The sequence below is a fragment of the Amblyomma americanum genome, chromosome 3 (assembly GCF_052857255.1).
Source record: "Amblyomma americanum isolate KBUSLIRL-KWMA chromosome 3, ASM5285725v1, whole genome shotgun sequence".
NCBI lineage: Eukaryota > Metazoa > Arthropoda > Arachnida > Ixodida > Ixodidae > Amblyomma > Amblyomma americanum.
Genome location: NC_135499.1, coordinates 72326521 through 72343252, shown reverse-complemented (window position 1 = coordinate 72343252; position 16732 = coordinate 72326521). Strand labels below are relative to the sequence as shown.

Genomic DNA, 16732 nt, shown 5'->3' with positions numbered 1-16732 from the left:
GGTCGCTTCAGAAAAACAGCGCCTGCGACAAACTACGCTGTCCCCAAGAGCAGCCTCATGAGGATATTTCAGGACAAGGATAAACTGCGGCAGGCTTTCGGGACGTCACGCTTTAACCCTCAAAGAAAATGACTGCGGGTGGCCAACCACGAAGATCTGGAGAAGTGCCTGGTGGTTTGGTTGCGGAGAGCCCGCAGTGAAAACATTCCAATCAGCGGGCCACTCATTCAAGCGCAAGCAGAAGAATTTGTTCTGCAGCTCGGCATCGAAGGTTTCTCATGCAGCGAAGGGTGGTTGACGAGAGTTAAAGATCGGAATGGCATAGTGTGTTGTGCCGTTTCAGGGGAGGCTGCCGCTGACAGCATGCGGGGACTGGCGCAATACGGCTCCCAAAAATTCTGCAGAAGTGAGCAGCCTGTGTAGTATGGGTGGCACCATCCAAAGAAAACGGTTGCGAGAGCTAAAACAAGCAAAGATAAAGTCCTTTTTCACTAGCCAATAAATTGCAGTTCCCACTGATTTCCACGGAATAAGTGGACTACTGACTTTTTTTTTTTTAAGTTTCAGTAGTTCTTTGAAAAAAAAAATTTCACTGCTTACTGCTTTTGTGCAATAAAGTTTGTGCCCATAGTGTACCGTTCTCTTTATTATCTAGATTTTGCATTTGAGATCTGCTTCCGCGGAGACTGCCAACTGCGCGCACACCTGCCTCGTCGGGAACAAGCAGCGCGGAATGGATTGCGAAATACTGAACCTTCTCTCGCTAAACGAAACTCCTGATAAACGGAACTTATTTTCCCGGTCCCTTGAGGTTCCGTTTAACGAGAGTCCACTGTAATTCAGCTATGTCCCTAAAGTGAGCAGCTGACATGCAGGCAGCTTGGCTGCTTCTTCTGCTACTAGGATTACTTCTCTCTATTTTTGACAATTCGAATCATGAGGGCAACAAAAGTTTGTTTGAATTGGTATGTGGTGTTTAAGCTGGAGGGAGCCCAAACGAAACAATGGGCTGATGTTGCGAGGGTGAGTGCAGTGAAGGCTGTTCCCTCTTGGAAGAAACAATTTTGACAGTGCCGAACAGTTGGTCCAGATAAACTGGCACTTCAAGAAAGGTGTGTTGCAATTATAGTAATGAGTAGGGGTGTGCGCATGCTGAAATTTTGTAATCGAGTACGAATATGAAAAAAAAAATGACTTCGAATATCGAATATCTTTTAGTAAAAAAAAATATTTTAGAAAATGATAAACAAGGTAATGTTGTTGCCCTTAATTTTTTCAAAATAGTGTATGGTCTTTGCAACTCAAATGAACAAAACAAGACTGACTCAGTGCCACATAAAAAAACATGATATGCACGGAAATGTATTTTAGTTGTTTAGACAGCATAACAGTATCCAGCCTGTAATATGATCATGCAAAACGAAATACAAAATAACGAAACTGGCAACAAAAAAATAACATGATGGCTCGTTAATGCAGTGCTCAAGAGACTGTAAGAAATGCCTGAGTTACCCGAAGGTCGTTTTATAAAATCCTCCGTGGCCCCCCCCCCCAAAAAAAATTTCCGAAAATGCGAAAATGCGGTAAAGCCTTATGAGGCGGATCCATTGCACAAACACCTATAATGCCCGTCACGAGCGCCCAGTATCGGCGTGCTGGAAGAACAACGCGAACATAAGCAATGGGGGAACCCACATTGGCGTCGGAACAATGAGACTGCTTCTAAAAACGAAAAATAAATGACCAGCGATGCGCCAGTCAGGGTCGGAAAGTGGTGCAGAGCTGGGATTGTACTGCCAGTGAATGTGCGGGCCAACAGCTGCTGCGCCATGGGCAAGCGGCGAAGCTCAGAAACTGAAATTACGCAGCAAGGCTATTTTTCGGCCTAGTGAATGTGGCCCTCAGATCGTTGTCACGGTGGCTGTTGTGCCCACTTAAGAGGTGTGTGGATTACACTGCACCATCACTTAAAACTGGCAGCGGAGAAGAACCAGGCGCAAGGAAAAAACACACGGACGTGTCTGTGTGTTTCTTTCTTGCGTCTGGCTCTTCTCTGCTACTGGTTTCAAGTGATCATGCACCAACTAGCTCAACAATCCACCTTATTAACACTGCACCATGCAACAGGCGGGATTTTTACACGATCGTTGGCCTGCTGCGACACCTTGACTCGCCCCTTCGGGAGCCACGTGCAGGGTTCCGCAGATGGGCTGTCACGCTACGACAGTTACGGAGGCGACAGGACGAATGCCATGGATGTAGGCGTTATGGAGAGAATTACGGAAGGATTTAAAAAAAAAAAAAACCCGCTTTTGCGTTTGCGATTGTTCGAAGTGAGTCATCGGCCATCATTTTCGCAGCACTTGCGATATGTGGGAAAGCCCACTTGAGGAATTTCGCACGAGGTCAAGCCTATTGGCATCGATATGTGATTGGTCCACGCTATAAACAACGGAGAAGAAAGGGAATAGGACCTTTGCATTGTTTTCTTGGAACTTCAGACTTGATCATCGCATAATTTGCTCAGGTATTGTGGTTTTGCCATGGTCGAGTTTATAAAAGTCGGCATCGTATACAATCGCTGGCGATGATTCGAATACGAACCGGATATCATTCATTCAATCTTTATTTCCCATTCTCATGGATGGAGGAAGCTGAGTTAAAAGCTGCATGCAAGCAGCTTGAGGAGCCTTTGAGCCCCGTACAAGCAAGAGCAGTGGAAAGCATACACACACTTTCTGGGGCACTTTCACAGGGTGACAGATCACGATGGGTATAATACATTGAAAACTGAAATGCATGTAACACAAAGATCAGACCAACATTATTGCTTCAAAAAAAGAAAAATAGTAAGACTGCAGCGTAAAATACATAGCAAGTGGTCGAAATTATTGATAAGGGAAATATTTCATGAGCAATTTGAATCCTGATGGAGTTAGGTGGAGAATTTTTATGCCTCTGTTGTGAAAACTATTTAGAAGTTTGGGTACGTGGCACTGAAGCATTTGGTCGCCATAATTATTTCGGGATCTGGGAACTTTCCACGCATCTGTATGATGAGTTAGTATTTGATTCGAAATGTTTTCAATTCATATTTGAAATTTTGAATATTCGCGCACCCTTAGTTTCGAGGTAATGAGTCTGGCAGCAACTGAGGCCCAGCACACTTCGGCAAGGACCGAATGCTTTTTGCAGGAGGGCCCCCTGACGCCTTCTACGGTGCTGGAGTTGAACAAGTCCTATTCGAATAAACGGACCAAGTTCAAGATCTCCGCTGTGGTTCAGAAGGAAGCTGCCCAGGTGAGGACGCCCGTGCGTGTGAAATTTCACTCCACTCATCCGTATTCTGAACTGGGTGCCTGGACACAGAGCCGCTTTCTGTTACGACCGTTCGAATGTGATGCTTTTGAAATTCGTGCAGTGAGGGAAGTGTGTTCCAGTATAGTGGCCAAATGAACAGACAGGACTGAGGATGTATGACATAGCTGGCTTGTAGCAATTTCAGTATGCTGCATTGCTCACTTTTGCGCTCACAGCTTTCATTCTGGGTTTGGACTGGACAGAGTGGGCCGAGAACCCACTCACAGCTGGTGTTGTTTCAAAGCTGACACTTGCCGATTTGAGCAGCCATTGAGGCAAGCCTAACTAAACTAATGGTTAGACTTAGCATCATAGCCTAGTTGGGTCAAGCCTGACAGTGAGGCTGAATTGTGTGGCAAATCCACCAAGTTTAACAGGAGAGTTTAATGTAGTACCATGATGTTTTCAGAGTGAGCAAAGGCTTGAAATATTTTGATGAAGTAGTTTGGCCTTGTGCATAGCCTTGGGGATTAATATATGGCCATGTTGCTGCTGGAACCTTGAAAGAAGATGTGGCAGGATCGCAAAAAATTTGATTTTTACGCACAGTACTTTTGACGTCTCTATATATAGCATTCCTTTAGGTTGCTATCTTTCCCATTGCATAGTTCTGTGATTCAACATGAACGAGTAGGTAACACCTGTTCGTCTGTAATTGCACGAGCCGCAGCGGTGGGTGGCTCGGTGTTTATGGTGCACGGCTGCTGACCCGAAAGACGCAGGTTCAATCCTGGCCGTGGCGGTCGAATTTCGATGGAGGCGAAATTCTGGAGGCCTGTGTACTGTGCGATGTCAGTGCACGTTAAAGAACTCCACGTGGTCAAAATTTCCCGAACCCTTCTTTACGGCGTGTCTCATAGCCTGAGTTGCTTTGGGACGTTAAACCCCCGTAAACCATCAAACCATAGTTTGCACGGAAGGGCGTTGTTCTACGCATGCTATCATCACTGTCTTCATCTCACCCCAAAATTTTTTTTTTTTTATTGCTTGCTTGTCGCAGCTCCTAGTATGCTCATTGGATGTGGAAAGGCTGCGTCAAGAAAAAAAAAAGTCTGAATTCCTGAACCTGTTGGCTGAGTGAGCACAAATGACTAAAATTCAAAGCACTCTGTTACTGGCAAAGCTGGCACACTTAGCCTGGTGTATTAGGATGTGTGTCCATGTTGTTTATCATCTGCAACCAGGTTGCATTTAGCATTGCTGAACACACTCTGGAAGTTTGCACTGAAACAGACAGACAGAAAAACTTTATTTCTGCAAGTGAGTTTTAGACCCCGCTGAGCCCCGGGCCACTGCGCGGTCCTGCAACCCACCATGTTGGTCATGTCGGGACATGACGTCGGCATCCCCGAGTCACCTCAGACGTGAGCAGGACCTCCTGGTCCTCCCAGCTCAAGATGGCGTGCTGTCCCTGCCGGGGAGGGTCAGCAGGGCCGCCGAAAAGGATGTGGGAGAGTGTGGCGTGTAGGCCATCGCATAGGGAACATGCAGGGGACGTGCCACAATAGTGGGATTACAGCTGAGGGGATGACAGAGAGCGGGTCTGGGACGTCTGAAGAGGATCTGTTAAGTGCGTAAGAGAAGGGTGGGGAGGAAGGTCAGTCCGACGGTCCAAACGGGGTATTTGTGTGAGCTCTGCAATGGTGTGCGCCCACTCCCTCGAGAATCCCGGGTCGAGACTGTCCTGAACCCGGCAAGTCAAACCTCGGGCCAATTTATCGGCAGCCTCTTGTCCAGGGTTCCCAGAGTGAGTCGGCACCCACTGGAGCTCTACCCTGCGCGGTAAATTTTGGGTAGGGGTGTTCAACAATTGCCAGGCAGGGGCATGAACCCTGCCCCTTGCAAAGTTGGACAGAGTCGTTTTGGAGCCGCTGAAGACGTATTGGCCGTCCGAATGTGCAAGGGCTAGGGCGATGGCGGTCTCCGCTGCCTCCTCGGGCGTAGAGCCCGAGGGAAGACGGTGAGTTAGGGGGGGGTGTAGGGTTTGATTGTAGGCAACTGCTACCGCTTCATGCACTGTACATGCGGCGTCTACCCAAATGGCATCGTGGGCTTGCCCGTAATACTTTTGGAGGGCATTAGCGCAAGCTACACAGCGAGGGATATGATATTGGGGATGGGCGTTTCGAGGAAGGGGTTTCACGAGAGGTGTATGGATGTGTCGAGGGATGGCTGTAAGGGTTGACTTGTTAGCCGGTATGTTGATGCAAAGGAAGGATAGCATATGGCGGCCACTGACGCTCGCGGCAAGTCTAAGGTACTGTGTCTGAAGGTGCGCGTCAACTAGTTCCTGAATGGTGTTATGCATGCCTAGTGCAAGGAGTTTGGCTGTGCTAGTGCTACGAGGTAGGTTTAGGGCTGCCTTAGTCGCAAGGCGGATCATGGCGTTCACGTGTTCGGTCCCGTCGGCCTCCAAATGTATTGAGGATGCTTTTGCATTCTGTGTCAGGTGGTGTCAAAGCTGCTGCTGAATGAGAAGTACACTTAGGAGATTAACCTGCTTTCAAAAGTTGTCTGGAATGTGGCCTTGTTGTGCACCACAATACTGCACTACAGAACACAGATTTGGCAGAGAGCAAGGCAGAGGCTCCAGGAAATGTGCAGACAAAACTACAAAACTACAACCAGTATAAGAGAACAATAATGCAGTCAAACCCTGCTACAACGAACACCGCTACTACGAAATATTTGCAATCTCCCGCCTGCAAATCATGCATGGTAATGCTGTTCATCTGCCTCCCCCCAACGAACTGCTTTCAGAGCAGGGTTTTGCTTCAGTGGTTTTTTTCCAAGTAAATGGGAACTTTGGCAGTTTACTTTGCTATTGTGTAATAAATGTAACGCCTCCAATTTATTTATTTTTCCCACATCCAACAATGCCTGCTGCATTCATTATTCTACTTGGCTTCACCAAAAGCACCTGCAGAAGTCAGCAGGCACTTCAAATGGCATCGCTGAGATTCCCTGCGGATTAGCACATGGTGACTGCATCGTGCGCACGTGAGTGCACTCTCGGATCATTGCTGCACGTCTTGTGCTGCATGAAGTGGAAGACAAGTTATGTTTCAGTTGGAACCCATCCGTGTCTAGATTTCCTTCCTAGCACACAAAAAATGGAGCAGCAAAGTGAGTGGGACGACAGGCCAAGACGGTGAATGTGTAGCGCCCGTTGTGCCACGCTCGGCTCGCAGGCCATGGCACGCGGCGCCGGACAAGAAAGAGGAAGTTGGGCTAGGCCACAGCAGCACGAGCAGCGCAAATAAACTGTTCGAACCTCAGCGCTGTCGGAGCTGGTTGTTCCTCGCCTTAGCTGCGACAGATTTCGCGACCCGGCTTTGAACATGCAACCCGATTCTTCTCCATGGATTCCGCTGGCTTTTCCGCCCTTCCTACCCGTGGCGACACGCACCAGAACGCTCAGCCTCTCGGTGCTTCGGTGGCCATGTTCCAGCCAGTATGTCTGCCGCCATTTTGGCCCAGTAGCCCCCGCGTCTGGCTCCTGCAGGTTGAGGCGCATTTCCAGTTACGACGTATCACCAGCCAGGAGACCAAGCTCCTCCACCTGGTGTCCACCCTGCCCCCTGGTGTCGCCGAGGAGTTAGAAGACGTCATCAGCTCGCCGGACTCGGCTCGACCCTTCGACACGTTGAAGGCAGCTCTCATCGACCGCAAGTCGGCGTCCGAGCGCACTAAGCGCCAGCAGCTCCTCAGCGCTACAGAGCTTGCTGGCAGCCACCCTTCGCAGCTCCTGCGTCGAATGCGCCAGCTTCTTGGTGACTCCGCTGCTCAGCATGACACCCTTCTGCGTGAGCTGTTTCTCCAGCGTCTTCCCCAACACATGGTCCCCATCCTCGTGGCTGCGGGTGATGTCACATTGGACCAGCTTGCCGAACACGCTGACCGTGTGGTGTGGCGGACTACTCATGGCACCCCAACGTCAGCTCTGTGACCACTCTGCCTCCAATTACTACCGCCGACTCCCAGCTGGCGAGCATAGAAAGCCGACTGGATGCTCTTGCCAGGCGTCTCGATGTCCTCGCGCCTTTGTCGTACCATTCTCTGCCGAGGCTCAGGTCACGCCGCCGCTCCCCGGCACCTTCGTGCTCCCCGGAGTTTCAACCATCTTACGTGCGGCCAGCCACCTCGCGCTCGGCTGTCTGCTGGTACCACCATACTTTCGGCAGCTCTGCCCGCAAGTGCACTCACCCGTGCTCCTGGTCGGGAAACGCTGCGACCAGCCACTGACGGCGGCAAATGGGGCTGGTGGACGGACATACCGCCTCTTTTACGTCTCGGACAAGATTACTGGCACTCGTTTCCTGGCCGACACGGGAGCACAAGTCAGCATCATAGCGGCCTCTTGGGCAGATCGCTGTTGCAATGAACAGACCTCCCCTCTCCAAGCGATCAACAACTCCCCGCTTCGCACGTACGGCCAACGGTCCCTGACGCATAACTTTGGATTGCGGCGCACATTTTGCCGGATCTTCATTATCGCTGACATCTCGCAAGCTGCTCTCGGCGCAGACTTCCTCAGTTTCTGCCTAGCAGTCTACGTGCAAGCTCATCGCCTCATAGATCTCAGCACGCACCTCTTCATCAACGGCGTACTCTCCACCACTGCGGCAACGGGGCTTCGCGCTCTCGTCCCTGTTTCGCCGTATGCGAAAGTTCTGGCTGATTTTCTCAGCCTCACAATGCCGCATACCAGAGAGTCACCAGTGAAGCACTCGTGACTTCGGGACCTCTGGTGTTTGCTCGCCCTCGCCGTTTGTCGGGAGAACGCCTCACTATTGCTCGCCGTGAGTTCCAACACATGCTCGAACTCGGCATAGTATGCGCTTCCTCCAGCAACTGATCATCGCCACTTAACATGGTGCCAAAGAAAGATCCGGGTGACTGGAGACCATGTGGAGATTACCATGCCCTCAATGCTCACACTTTACCTTACCACGCCCTCAATGCTCACACTTTACCAGACCGCTATCCACTTCCTGACATAGAAGACTTCACATCAAACCTGGCTGGGTGCACGATCTTCTCTAAAATTGACTCAGTGAAGGCTTATCATCAAATTTCTGTGGAGCCCGCTGATATTCCGACGATGGCCATTACCACACTATACGGCCTCTTTGAGTATGTGCAGATGCCTTTTGGCTTGCGCAACGCCGCACAGACTTTTCAGCGAACTATCAACAAGGTTGCACGAGGCCTCGACTTCGTGTTCGCTGACATCGATGATCTCCTCGTAGCAAGTTCATCCGGTTCTGAGCACGAAGAATATCTACGCGCCCTCTTCCGAGTGGATGAAAATGGGCCCGTCATGAACCCGAACAAGTGCCTCTTTGGCGTAGCACATTAGAGTTCCTTGGCCACCTTGTCACTCCACAGGGCATTAGGCCTCTCGACAGCAAAGTCAAAGCCATTCAAGATTTTCCCGCCTCCACGTCACTTAAAAAGATCAGAATTCTTGGGCCTCCTGAACTTTCATCGCCGCTTTCTCCTGAAGTGCACCTCTTTCCTTAAGTCTCTCTGACCGATCTTTTGGCTACGAAAAAAGATTCTGCTGTGCCTCTTGAGTGAACTGAGGACGCTGCCGCTGCAGTTGCTGCAGCCAAGAAGGCGCTCGCAGACGCCACTTTGCTCATACATCCAGTTGCTGATGCTCTACTGCGCCTCGTCACCGACACCTCGAGCATTGCCGTCAGCGCAGTTCTCGAGCAGCACGTCTCTAGTTGGCAGCCCCTCGGTTTTGTCTTCCAAAAGCTGAAGCCACCTGAGATTAAATACAGCGCCTTTGGTTGAGAACTGCTCGCTCTGTACCTCGCCATCAAGCACTTTTGCCACTTCCTGGAGGGCCGGGACTTTCACGTCATCAAGGACCACAAGCCCTTGACGTTTGCCTTTCAAAGGAACCACAGCACCAACACTGCACGTGAGATCCGCCAACTTTGTTTTACTCCGAGTTTACAGTGGATCTTCGTTACGTCATGGCCCGGAGAATGCTGCTGCTGATGCGCTTTCCCTTGTTAGTGCTATGGCGGCTGAATCACCAGTGGACATGGAGGAGCTAGCGGCTGCACAGTGCAGCGATTCAGAGCTGCAGCATCTTCGCTCCTCATCTACGTCCCTGTCCTTCGCCGAATGTCCACTGCTGTTTTTCTCCCAGTTCATTACGTGCGAGATGTCTACTTGCGTCTCGCGCCCCTACGTACCTTTGGCTTTCCATCGCACAATTTTTGAAAAACTGCACCGCTTGAGCCACCCTGGTATTCATGCTACCCAGAAGCTGTTCGCATCTTGTTTCCTTTGGCCAAGCATCAATGCCGACGTCCACCACTGGGCACGAACCTGCCTTCACTGCCAGCGCGTCAAAGTTCACCAGCATACCGTCATGCCTGCCTCTCCTTTTCGGCCGCCTGACGCACTGTTTTCCCATGTTCACGTAGACATTGTTGGACCACTCCCGTTATCACGTGGGGCCTCTTATCTGCTCACCTGCGTGGACCGTTTCACCCGCTGGCCCGAGGCATTGCCCATTGCTGACACTACGGCCGAGACTATTGCTTCGGCCTTCATGGCCGGCTGGGTCTCTCGTTTTGGCTGCCCGTCTGTCGTCACCACCGACCACAGCCGCCAGTTTCAGTCGGCGCTGTTTACTGCCCTTGCAAATATTCTGGGCATCTGGATCGACAACTGAAGGCTGCGCTTACCACTTATCAGCCAAGGGAACGCTGGTCCGGCCACCTTCCCCTCGTCCTCTTGGGCATTCGGTCAGCCCTGAAAGCTGACCGCTGAGCTAGTCTACAGTGTTCCCCTGCGTCTCTCTGGAAAATTCTTCTCACCTTCCTCCCCTCCGTTAATCCATGACACTTCCACCTACATCCGAGACCTGCGCAACACAATTCGACACATTATCCCTATCATCCCTGCTGCCTGTCACCCTGAGTTCGTGTTCGTCAGCCAGGACCTGGCCTCCTGCACCCATGCCTTCATCTGCCATGACCACAATTGTCATCCGTCCACCCCTCATGCCGGCCTACGATGGACCGTTCCATGTCCTCCATCATGCGCATAAGACCTTCACGTTAGACGTCAACGGCCGTGAAGACGTCGTGGCTACTGACCGCCTCAAACCAGCCTACATTGCCACTCCTCTGCCCATCGGCCCTACACTCACTCTCATTTCGACTGCGCCACCATTGTGTGCAGCTTCCGCCAAGCACATCCGCTGGGCGAATTCTGTGGCTTCGATATACGGGGGGAGCCTTGTAGCACCCCTCGCGCCACACTCTGCTCGCAGGCCATGGCACACGGGACCAGACAAGAAAGAAGAAGTTGGGCTAGGCCGCAGCAGTGCAAGCAGCACAAGTAAACATTTCAAACCTCAACGCTGTCGGAGCTGGTTCTTCCTCGCCTTAGCTCCGACAAATGAATAAATGTTGCATGGCTTTGTAAAGCAAGGACTGCAGACACGAAACAAAATATGCTTCATAGTTATGACTCTTTAGTTGCCAGCATTAACTAGCATTTCACTTCCCTTAAGCTTATGGGAGCCACGATGTCTAAACAGTCGCACACCTTCAGCTCAAAGGCTCAGCTCAACCCCTCAGAGCTTAATTACAAAAGTGAATGCCGGTGCAGCGCTTGCCATGGGTTCATTAGCTACTTTACCTCCTTATCTTTTTGCCGTCTCTGCCTTCCCAATTTAGGCCCTCTGGCCCTCTGCACAGTGGCACGCACACTTCTCACGCTGCACCATGTTTGCCTTCTCAACTGGCCTTGTCCAGTCATCTGCTGTCCACGGCTGTGCAGCGGTGCAGACAAGAGCTCCAACCATATGAAAGCAACTGCTATGCTGTCACCCTTGTACAGCGGCAGCACGATGAATCCAAAGTGATGTGATTGCATGGAAGCATAAGTGAAAGCAGAAACTATCACTTGCTTGTCCCAGGTGCTTGGCAGTTACTAAGTTCTTTTTTTTTCGGATTTGGTTGGTTGGACACCTGAAAAGGCCAGTCAGCAGGCAAGAGGAGTTTGCAATGCAACAGAGGTCTGGAAAAATCCGGCCAGAATGCCTATGTCGAAGTGGTGAAAGCAGGCAGAGCTGAATTATGGAAATGGTCTTTGTTCATAAACCATCGAGTTCACTTGGTTACTGTTCCATGGGGGTGCGTAGCATGCCGTAGCTTTACTGCAGCATGTTCCGCGAGTTTTGCCGACTGCTTTGCTTTGGCCTTCAGTGCCCTTCAGCCGCTTAGGAGCTGTGTCGGCTCGACCATGTGACTGGCCACGTCACTCGCTGTGGTGGTTCTGCCGCTGGTGCGTGCACTTTTTCTGCCGCTGCAGCTGGAGCCACCGCACATGCGCTGTCCTGCTGTCAGACCGGGCAACTCATCGCGCCTTTGCCCGCAGTTTAGAGGATCGCACCGCTCGCCTAGGCAGTGTGCGCTTCGCTATGTATCCGAGTGAAGCTGGGCCATCTCGGAACATTACGGAGAGGACCTTGCAACGTCGTCAGCATGCCACATCTGATACCCCGCTGATATTGTCCGCTTTCACTTTTTATAACTAGGTTTAGAAGAGTTAAACCTTCAGCAATTTTTTAATTCCTTTTGGCAGACCACTGTATTTTATGTTGCTGTTTTAGGCTGATTTCAGAACAACAATTTCCTGCTTGGGCGAAATGTTTTTGCAGATCCTGAGAATTTCGTTATAGCAAGGTTCAGCTTACATCAGCTTGAATCACTTTCACTTAAGGACTAATTTAGGTATGGGAAAAATATTGCATATTTGAATTCTGAGCTGCACAGTGAGTCACTGTCGCGAGTTTCATTGAATTTGGTAAATAAACTGTCATATGACTAGCATCCCTTATTGAGGGCCCATGCAAGTGCCCATGCTTACAAGTGGCAAAGGCACCGCTTCTGTCGTATAGTGGTGCCTGCCATCGGAAGGCAAGCTGAAAACAGTGCAATAGTAGCCCATTGTCGCCTGCTATAGTGTGTGCAAGCTGGCATCCTAGATACAGGTAGGCAAAATGAAGGAAATATTTTCTGGGGCTGTGGCTCCTTGACTTTGTTAATGTCTGTATGAGCCCTCTGTGACCAGTCCTTTTGTTGACTTTGTTTGTTGGTTGAATTGTGGCACCTGCCTCCTGTCGAGCCCATGCAGTGTGAACTTTGTCACTTTTGTCATGCTTTATCAGGGCATGTCTGTGGAAAGTGTGCATTCACTCCCTCCATCTGTCGTCTTGGTCTTGCAGCAAGAGCTGGAACAGACGCACAGCTCAGTGGACGAGGACCGCAAGCTGTACCTGCAGGCAGCCGTGGTGCGCATAATGAAGGCCCGCAAGGTGCTCAGGCATAACACGCTCATCCAGGAGGTGCGTGTGGTCTCTCTTTCTCCCTTTAACCGCTCTCTCTCTCTCTCACTGAGCTTTGCTTCCAGTAGATATGTAAAAAAGCAGGCCTGGTGCACAGAAAGCGAGCTAGGACTGTCCCTGGTTGCACCTAGAACTTGTAAAAAATCACCATACACGACTGTTGCGAGACTGGGTACAAAACTTCAGCATATCTCCTCCTCTTTTGATACATTCAGTAGGGCAGTCGAGGACAGTATACTGTGCTGCAGCATGGTAGCAACTTCCTAGCCCAAATTTTTGGATTAATAAAACGGGCAGACTGGCTTGTCAAGGTTAGGCATAGTACAGTCGTTGATTCAAGAATGAGATTATTAACAGTTCACCCGCACTGCATCATCTAGAAGCCTGAGGGAAGGAGGCGCACACAATATTTTGGCAGCAATCACGTTCTCACATACCTGTGAAGAGTTCAAAATCTTAGCACAGGTAAAGAATCTTAGCACAGGTGAAGCTTTCGTTCGGATTTACCCAGGTAAGTATGCAGTGCAGTAGTGTGAGGGTTGCTTAAAAAACAGTAAAATAATTGCATTATTCCATACTACTGATTCAGTTATAATGAAAGGAGTGTCTTTTCGTTTCTGTTGACCGTAACAGAGAAAGAAAACGTGTTACATTCGAGTAAATGCGGCAGAAGTCCTAGTGTATTATGACATCAGGTGGCACTGCACGGAATTGAGGTTGATTTGGAAAAGAGGTTCAGTGTAGTGTAGCACGGCTAAAGTGAAGTAGAAGAAGACTGGTGCGAGAGTCTGCTGTACTCTGTTTCATACATCGGGTGCAACGCTGTGAAAGGTACGGAAGTAGTCCACATGGAAAAATAGTGAGGAGTGTTACTAAGCACTTATATTGAGGCCGAGTGGTCTAAGACACGAGAAAACGACAGCGTGTCATCAGCATTAATTGCACATTTAATCAAGCTCATAACAAATGCATCATGCAATAAACCTGAAGGCAATGCATTTATTAGTTCTCACTCGCCACAAGGAATGCCCTACTTTTTGATCGCGGATGTAGGCAGTGCAGACAAGAGCACTAGCTTTGGCAGCATTGCATATGATGTGTGAAACGGAATATAGCGTGTGAACAGTGGTTGCCCTTTCTTTTACTCTGAAAAGTATTGGAGTTCTTTTTTTTTTTTTAACATTCGGAAGTCACAAATTTTGTGTTTGCCTGAGCTCATGGTCAAACATTATAGCATTTCTGTGCAGTGCTGTGTAGTTCTGTTTACATGATCCCATGTTGGTCACGCCACTGAGCTAGCTACCACCGTGTGGTAGTGCTTGTAGTATTGAACTGTGGTCTGCACTTATTTGGCTCTGTACTGGGGGATTGGAACAAGTGTTGGCTGGAAAAATTGAAAATTGGTTTTGGAATAACGGAAATGGAACATTGTCTCACACCTCGGTGGATAAGGGAAAGAAGGAAGGTGCGAGTGAAAGGAGAAAAAGAAAAAGAGAGGTGCAGTAGTGTGGTGGAGGGGACCCAAATAATTTCGACCACCTGGGCATCTTTAAAATGCATTGACATCTAGTACAGGTCATTTATAAATTACTCTAGCTCACGATTGGCTGCAGTGCAAGCTGCAGCAAGTGCTGGTATAGAGCTGTGTTTTGTATGAAAGCATTTAACATTTAATCTAAGCTTGCACTATTATTATATTAAAAAACATCTTGCAATTAATTCGTGCTTCAAGGTGAAAAAGCGTACAAATTATATCATGTATCCAAGAAAATTTCGAGAAACTGTTCCATCACAGCAAATTTATTTGGCAATTCGGGCAAAAGGACTAGGCAGTAGTCGTCAGCTTTTGAGAGCAAAACATTTCAGCAATGACTGTTGCTTGATTGCATACCTACTGTCGGGAGTGTTGGCCTGTTGTACCTTTAGCGGTGCGGGCTAGACAGTTTTTTAAATGCGACAATACTAGCAGCCTCATGGGATCATAATGCATCAGTGGCCATAAAATTAGCCCATTGGCTGGAGGGAGTTGAAGTCGCTTCTCATTGCCAACACACGATGTAATTAGGTATCCCTGTTCATTTTCTTTATTTCTTTTTGGGCACCCACCCAACAACGTACAACTGCTCGATAAAGGGAAGGGCAGAGGCCTCTGTGGCTTCTTTCATGGTGCGATGCTGTAGCAGTGGAGACTCCACACAAGTGGCAGCATCATGTGGGAACTGCTTCACTGCACAAATAGCGAACAGCAAGTGATGAGCTTGCAGTTTCAGCATACTGTAAGAACTGCGTGGATGAAAGCGAGGGAAGCACGCAGTGGGGAGCGAAGCGGTGAGAAAAAAAAGTAACAATGTGCCGATCAGCGTCCAAAACGACACGCATCTGGGTTCTGTTTGCTGGCCAATTCATGACCTAGAGCCTCCATTGCGGCGAAACGGAAACTATGCGGTTGACAACTTTTCAAAGGCGGGTCCTACGATTGTTGTCAGGCCTGCTGTTGCATGCTTGTCAAAGACGTGCAGGCAACACTGCACCGTGCTCTTCATGTTTGAGGACAGCTGTTCAGATGATAGCATGCTGTATTGGTTATACTTGGACATGGCTTGCCTTCGGGAGCTGTTCAAATAAATTGCTGCAACACTGCAGCATCCAACGCCATACACTTACATGAGGCGTTGGCGGGAACCATGCCGGCAGTCTGAATTAGCTGCATTTTCGAATTCATGGGGGTCAATTTAACGTTGTGTACAATATTCGATTCACAGCAAAATTTGACATTTGCATCTCCAGAAAAAACCTGCAAAAACATATGTTACAGTTCAATGCTGGTGAACGTTACCCACAAGGCAGAACTGTGGAAAATTTTGCTGCAAGTGATCTGAGCTCTCTTTAGGATTCTTTCTGCATTCTATGACCACAATGTTGACAGCAAAATTGTAACTAAGGGTGCAGTAACTAAGACTATACTTTCGAAGTTTAGCAGCCAAGAGTGTGCAGTGTGGGCGATATGTAGTACATAATTATGGCTCTTAGGCACAGAATAAAGCAGCCTGTGGAATGTATCGATCCACCTTTCAGCAGTAGTTTTTGTTTACTATAAAAACTTCTAAAGAAAAAATAATTGGGGTTTATTCTTGTAGCTTCTAAGCTAGAACTTCTAGGAAAGGTTTCTAAAAGAGAATAGGTTCTAAAGAAAGAATTGGGTTTGGCTTTGCTATAAAAGCTCTGTCTGAATCACTCTGCCAGGATTTGTTTAACATTGTAGGTGTTGGTTTTCCCCTTGACCTGGTGCAGGTAATCAGTCAAGCTAAAAACCGGTTCGTGCCCAGCATTGCCATGATCAAGAAATGCATCGAGGCCCTGATTGACAAGCAGTATCTTGAGCGGACACCAAACTCCACGGACGAGTACTGCTATGTCGCCTGACGCACAGTGTTGCAGACATTTTCTCTTTGGACACAACCTGTACAGAAGCCACGTTGCCCTCGCTTAATAAATGCGTTCTCAGCCACCCGGGGCCTTGTACTGGAGAAGAGGTCTAGGCATAGGGCTGGGGCTCTGCGAATGCTGTCTCAGAGTCACGTTTTCTTATGTGCTAGTGTGCTTCAGTGCTGCGCCATTTCTGGACCATGACGTGGAAGTACAGAGCATCCGTCTTGCGTGCAAGAGGACTGCGGTTTGAGTCCCAGTGCCGCACAATTCTCCACTGGATGAAAAAAATAAAAATATTGGCGGTGGTATAGCTCTGGTGAAACCTGGAGTGATGTGATAGCTACAGCTGGCCAAGTGGAACTTGCTCAGTTGAATTACGAAGTCAGTCTTTCACCGCTCTGTTTCTCTGGGCGTTTCTTCTTCATCTTCGTCCAACTTGACACGGCGCATGCACACAGCTGTTGCAGCTCGGTTTCGCCAGCGCGACGCGACGCCGGCAGCAGCAGCTGCTCCGCGCCACGTGACCGACCACGTGGCTAGTCGCGTGACGAGCCACGC

At 49.3% G+C, this 16732-nt stretch overlaps 1 protein-coding gene and 1 pseudogene across 4 annotated transcripts in view; both read left to right on the top strand.

Annotated features, from left to right (window-relative positions):
* Cul2 (cullin 2) overlaps nt 1-16307 on the top strand; it is a 58987-nt gene extending 42680 nt beyond the window's left edge. For 2 of the 4 annotated variants that reach the window (XM_077657478.1, XM_077657476.1), the window contains exons 15-17: nt 3196-3300; nt 12626-12745; nt 16037-16307. In XM_077657478.1, the coding sequence (XP_077513604.1) occupies nt 3196-3300; nt 12626-12745; nt 16037-16168 (357 nt within the window). In that variant the 3' untranslated portion in view covers nt 16169-16307. Of the gene's footprint in view, nt 1-3195; nt 3313-12625; nt 12746-16036 lie in introns of all 4 variants that reach the window. The other 2 variants (XM_077657477.1, XM_077657475.1) reach the window with 1 other exon arrangement.
* Nucleotides 6607-8342, top strand: LOC144124663 (uncharacterized; annotated as a pseudogene).
* Nucleotides 16308-16732: the final 425 nt, after the last annotated feature.